The 6,525-nt window shown below is 38.0% G+C and overlaps 1 protein-coding gene across 2 annotated transcripts; it reads left to right on the top strand.

Moving 5' to 3' along the window:
- The first annotated feature begins 4,379 nt into the window (after positions 1 to 4,379).
- On the top strand, positions 4,380 to 6,127 carry LOC106938854 (olfactory receptor 52N5-like). Of its 2 annotated transcripts, XM_015021042.1 has the most exons (3): positions 4,380 to 4,532; positions 4,645 to 4,775; positions 4,896 to 6,127. In XM_015021042.1, the coding sequence occupies exons 2-3, from the start codon at positions 4,649 to 4,651 to the stop codon at positions 5,627 to 5,629; spliced, it is 861 nt and encodes a 286-aa protein (XP_014876528.1). In that variant the 5' UTR covers positions 4,380 to 4,532; positions 4,645 to 4,648; the 3' UTR covers positions 5,630 to 6,127. The 2 variants fall into 2 exon arrangements, with proteins under 2 accessions (XP_014876528.1, XP_014876527.1); XM_015021041.1 differs by having other exon boundaries at positions 4,645 to 6,127.
- The last annotated feature ends 398 nt before the right edge of the window (positions 6,128 to 6,525 follow it).

Raw genomic sequence — 6,525 nt, 5'->3', positions numbered from 1 at the left:
CCATGATGGTAGGATTTAGGCAAACACTTAAACCCTGTCAAGAGAGGGTAATCCAGGTTCAAAGCCTTGGCTCCAGATGTGGTGGAACTGATTCTCAGCCTTCCTGCTTCATGCTCAGCACTTAACTACTGCAGTGGTTAAAATATACTTTCAGACCAACGTTATCTGCACTAAACGAACCCATGGTTTTGAAACATGAGACCCTTTCATCGTGAGCAGGCCTTCAGATTCCATCCATTAACAGCCTTGGTGTGTCAGAGAGCAAGCTTGACTCTGTGTCAAACATGCAGACACATGTTTAGCACTTTGTGTTATTTCTCAATAGTTTATCATTTTAGGCTTCCTTTCTTATTCTGCTTCTGAGTGTGTGGTTCAAGCTTTTATTGGACGTTTGTCACCACTTCCCACACAGTGCTTATGGTCATGGCCTTCGACAGATACGTGGCCATCTGTTGTCCTCTGTTACAGCACAATAATGACCAAAGCTGATAGCACTGTCCTGGGGTGTGCCGTTTGTTCTGGTTGGGATTCCACTGGGTCTGACTGTGAGGCTAAAACAATGCAAGACCCTCATCACCAACCCTTTCTGTGATAATTCCTCACTTTTCAAGCTCTTCAGTGAGAGTAGGATCATTAATAATACTGATGGTCTAACGTTCACTGGGCTTCTGTTTTGTAGCATCTATTGGCTGCACTGTTCTCACCGATGGGATCAAATTTTAGAATTTTTAATACGAGTTTCCAAACCAAAGAAAATGGCGAAGAGACAAGCTGTTTTTGTGAATTTATTCTTTGCAGAAAAGTAAAGGAGGGGCTTCTTGCCCAGAGAATGCAGCTCTAGAAAACAAAGATTACATATTTTCTATTATACACCTAATTATACCCAAAGTAATATCTATGCATGCAGGTGTTCATCACTTCCAGAATCAAAACGATAATAACAGGGTTACAAGACATTTGGTCATACAGATAATCTCCTGCAGTCATTAGTACTGTTCCACTTGGTTCAGTTCACTGAGAGATAAATGTTAAATGTAAATTTTCCACCACATTCATTAAGCTTGTCTCTGTCAGGCTGCCCCAGGGCAGCTTTGGCTACAGTGTAGCTTACCATCATCAGTGGTGAATGGGTGAATGATGAAATCATGCAGTCATATTTAATAAATTAGAATGCATTTTTTGATAAGGCCTGTTTGTCAGATTAGAAGTACCATTTCAAAATAATGTTTAAACATTTTATATTTCATTAAGCCCACATATCTGTATTAAATAAAATTTTAATGATATTGTATTCTAAGTAGGGCCTCCTATGCAATGCATGGAAGGCATCTGTTATTCTACACTTCAAAAAAACTGCTGCTTTCTTTCACACTTTTAGGCTGTGGCCCGAACTGCAGCCTGCATTCACTTCCAGGCTGCAGGCTGGAAGTGAGATTATGTGACTTAATCAAATGATTAAGTCACATAGTTGCAAAGGATCTATATATCCAGTAACAGGATGTCTGGGAGTGAGATATACATTTGAATTAGCCAATGGAAAAGGAGCGAAACATCTAGCAGCTATGTAATTTGATATTACTAGATACATTCAGATAACATACCTGTATTTAATTCATCCACTAAGTAGATTCTGACTTGCAGATTCTACCCTGTCTTCCATTTTCAAGGGCTCTGCAAACTGTGAAATAATAGCATCCATTACAACACCCTCCAATTAATAGGACATCGATACTGTCCTATCAGTTGAACATGTTCCATAACTGTCGTGTGTATTCAGGTTAAGTGTCCAGTTAATTCAACTTTACCAACATACATACACACATACAGTCGTGTTTTCATATCTTGTGGGGACCTTTTGCAGCTAATCAAAGAACGTCCGACGATTCAACTGACTCCCCCTCCCCCCACCCCCCCGACACGGTCTCGGAGGCTCATAATAAATGTCAAACTAAGAAGCTTCCGTTCCGCGCACCGCCTGTTGCTGCTAATCAAAGATCGTAGATCCACGTTCTTTGAGCCAATATGGCAAAAATTGGTCGGGACTTTTTCATATCCCGTGAATATTGGTCGGGACATGTCCCTACCGTCCCTACCCAAACCTACGCCCATGTATACATATACAAATATATACACACATACACATATATATACTTACTTGTAAAACTCCTGAGAATTGATAGTTGAAGTCTTGTTGAAATTAGCCTGCTTGCCTGGAAAGTTGGACATGATTCAGATTGATGCTGCTTTTACAAAATGAAACAAGTTTCAACTGCCAGTTGTACCTAAGTAGTTGAAGTTCTGCTAAGTTGTGATCCCCCAAGACGCTCTGTCCTTTAAACAGTTTTTTAAATGGATAAAGGACATCACAAACTCGTAGTCAGCAGTTACGAGTCGTGATATAACAGTGGCCATAAACATTGCTTATTGTTTAACTGATAAACGGTAGTTTTGATCTACAGGAATCTGTATGTGTCCAGATGCAGTTATCCCTCATCGACCTTCACGAGTCCATTCACACCCTAACACATACACAGACCGTGTGCTGACCAGAGGATATTCCTCATGTCTGCTCCTTCACACTCTCTGTAATTAGAACATTCCAAATCTATTTAAACAGCTTGAGGGAAGCTGAGAAACTATTATTCATTTTCTTATTAGATAGATATTACCATTACTGATAATGATTCTCTAACACTCTCCTTCATGCTTTTCAAACTTTAGTTGTGCTGTTCTTAAAACTCAGAGGCAGGAGAGAACTTTTTTTTTTTAAAAAAGGAAGTCAAAAAGGAAGTGAGTGAAAATTAGATTGGTAACAGAGCTTATTCCTCTGTCAGCACTTCTGTCACTTGACCCTGAATCAAGGCGGACAAGTCATACTTGGACGCAGAAGGACAGAGGCCCACTCTAAGTGTAAACTAGTACAGAGTGGAATTATTGTACAATTATTTTATGACTGTTTTTATAAAACTAATCCTGTTTATATCATGACACAAAGGAGATTTTCTGGTATTGTATCCAGACATCTGTCTTGATCAATTTCTACTGACTAATTCAAATATATGTTTCGCTCCCAGGCATCCTGTAACCTGATAAATATGATGACATCATATCTGATTACTGGAAGTCCAGCCTACTGGAAATCCCGTCTACTGCCACCAGAAGTCCCGCCTACTGCACGATAATGTCACCTGTCAAAAAGTTTGATGGAAGGTTTTTTTGTTGTTGTTTTTTGTCATGTTTTTAAACATGCATCTGTGAAGTTGATATATATTATGTGTTTGATTTAGGAGTAAAGTTCCTGAAATAAATAGATTTTCAGTTTGTTGTCATGTTATTCTATCCAAATACAAAACAAGTTGAGCCAGTGAGCTGAGGGTGAAAAATTTATTTAAAAAATGATTAATCAAAATCTTACAAAAGTATCAAGGAGTAAGAAGAAACAGAGACAAGGTACATTTGAGATGGCAAGTGGGGCATAAAGAGAGAATTCAGCATTGAGTGATTGACTGGAGCTTTTAAAAACAGAGCTTGATTACTGACAAGGAGCAGGCTGCTTAGGAATGAGGTGCAGGAGAGAGAGGGGAACAAGGAGGAGAAAGAAATGGAGAAAACATAGTTGAATAAAGGATAACTAAACACAATGAATAAATACCATGAACATACCTATGGATTGATCTGAAGTAAAACAGAAACCAGGTTGATCTAATCAAACTAAGAATAACTAAGGCAGAACACAAAAGGCAAATGAACAAAACTACAAACACAGAAAAACAAAAACATAAGATCCTGACAATAATACTTTAATTTATTGAACAGAAATGTTGTGTGAAGCACTTTTGGGTTTTTTGGACTTGATAAAGCACTTTACAAGTATAAGCCATTAACCCTTGTGTTTGAAAATGGGGTCCAACCGACCCTACACGCGTAAAACTTGTATCATTTGCCGCAGGCCTCCACGTTTGCCTCAGTCCTTGCATGCACAAGAGTTAAAACTATTAATTGTAAGCAAGACTGCTAAGTAAATGTTGAAGTAAAACAGAAAAAATATCCAATTGAAAATCCTATCAGGGAATTGATACAATGATTGATTTATAATTTTATTGAACCTTTTGGAAGAGCTACAGAGCTACACCAAATGTTCAGTAGGTTACCTGAAATTGGTCTAATAAATAATATTATTATAAAGGTTGAGCCAGAATCAACTTTCTTTTTGCCAAAAGCCAATCATTGTAAGCACACAACTCTGATAAACTTTGTGGGAAAAACTAAACAATAAAGTGAGAGATCATTAGGCCTGCAGAACCAATAAGAACTGTCTACTGACAGTTGCAAGTAAACATTTCAAAAGACTACATCACAAATTATCTTGGGAACTTGGCCCTTCCCTCTTAAAGTTACGAATGCCTCAAGAAATACAAGCAACATTGAATAATCTGGATAAGAACTGTGGTACTCTACATGCATGCCGTGTGTATCAGTCTGCTGGATGTACTGCTATTTTAATATTTTAAATGTCAACATTTTCTAACTTTGTAAGTATTGTTAATTTATTTCATCTTTGTAGTAAATCTGTTTAAGAAATTGTATTTTAATGTAGCTTCTCAACAAATTGTCTGTTGTCTTAAACATTGCTTTGTTTTGCAGGCAGATGGAAAACTACACATATAACAGTCCCATGCTCCAGCTGGAGGGCTTGAAGGTCGCAGATTACTCAGTGCGCCTCGTCTTTTTCATGTTTCTGTTTTCCTACATCATATTCATGATTATGAATCTGGGTATTTTAATAATCATTGTTTTTGAAAAGAATCTTCATCAGCCCATGTATGTGCTGTTTGGCAACCTGACGGTCAGTGACATCATTGGAAGTACTCATATTTTACCCCGTTTGCTTTCAGACATCTTGCTGCCTCCATCTGAGCGTCTCATCAGTTATTATGAATGTGTGGTTCAAGCTTTTACTACACACATGTTTGGCACCACTTCCCACACAGTGCTAATGGTCATGGCCTTTGACAGATACGTTGCCATCTGTCGTCCCCTGTCCTACAGCACCATAATGACCAACAGGATGATAGTAAAGCTAATAGCGCTGTCCTGGGGCGTGCCGTTTGTGCTGGTTGGGATTCTGCTGGGTCTGACTGTGAGGCTAAACCGATGCAGGACCCTCATCGCCAACCCTTTCTGTGATAACGCCTCACTTTTCAAGCTTTCCTGCGAGAGTGTGATCATTAATAATATCTATGGTCTGACATTCACTGTGTTGCTGTATGTAGCGTCTATTGGCTGCATTATTCTCACCTATGGGAGCATCACAGCAGTCTGTCTGGCCACTAAGAACAAATCTTTGAACAGTAAAGCATTTAAGACTTGCAGCACACATCTGGTCGTTTATCTTATAATGTCTCTTAGTGGCTTTACAATTGTTGTTCTCCATCGGTTTCCCCAATATTCAGACTACAGAAAACTCTCAGCTATCTTGTTTGTCATTGTCCCAGGTAGCCTCAACCCCATTATTTATGGTTTACAGTCTAAGGAGATACGAAATTTTTTATATGAACTTTTTATTTCTAGAAAATGTTTTCCATCATGTGAAAGTAAATCTTTGATTAAACCTGTTCAAAAAGCTTGAAATAAATATCAAAACATTTGCAGAATGAGTCCACTTTTGCCAAAAGTCAATCATTTTTTATTAGCATTCTTACAACTTACACATTAAGGATATGATATTAAATCACAATTTTCTCTAGATGCTTCATTTACTGTTCTCTTTTCTGTCACTTTACCAACAGAGCTAAGAAAATTATACAGTGAGCACAAAATAACTGTTTTTTACAATTTAAAACATTCATTTGCATTCTTTGCATGACTTAAAATGATTATCAAAAAAAGTTGCAAACACATCTCCAGTCTACAGTAACTTTGTCATGAGTTGTTGTTTGGTGAGGAAGATGGACGTGGTGAACCCAGGCTGTAGAGTAAATGATGGTTTTAATGATGACGAACAACATAAGACAATATCCAGGCAGCACAGGTGGCTGAGTAAGCAAGGAACTGACAAACTGGTAGCACTTGAATTTAAGCAGACAGTGATGGCAAGGACACAACATTAGACAAGGTCTGACAGGGAAACACAGACACAGGTGAGAATAAATACAGAAGGAGATAATCAGAGAACAAGACACAGCTGGGAACAACTAAGGCCAAGACACAGCTGGGAACAACTAAGGCCAAGACACAGGGACTAAATTAACTAATAAACTCACATAAAAACCCAGATCCTTACAAACTTTAAATTAAAGTGTATTGTAATATTTGTTTATTTGGTTGAAAGTAATTATTTTTGGCTAAGTTGCAAGTCAGATAACACACCACAAAATATTACTCTGGTTTTTGGGGGAACTGATTGTGGTCCTAAAGATGCATTGATGATGCTAACTTTAAAAATATGCATGGTCTTTTCTAACAAAGGATTGATCTGAAGTAAAACAGATACCAGGTTGATCTAATCAAACTAAGAATAACTAA

This window comes from Poecilia latipinna, unplaced genomic scaffold, assembly GCF_001443285.1.
Source record: "Poecilia latipinna isolate Pla-1442-1.1 unplaced genomic scaffold, P_latipinna-1.0 Scaffold2714, whole genome shotgun sequence".
In the NCBI taxonomy this organism is placed as follows: domain Eukaryota; kingdom Metazoa; phylum Chordata; class Actinopteri; order Cyprinodontiformes; family Poeciliidae; genus Poecilia; species Poecilia latipinna.
Note: the sequence above shows the minus strand (reverse complement) of the source record. Positions and strands in the feature narration are given on the sequence as shown.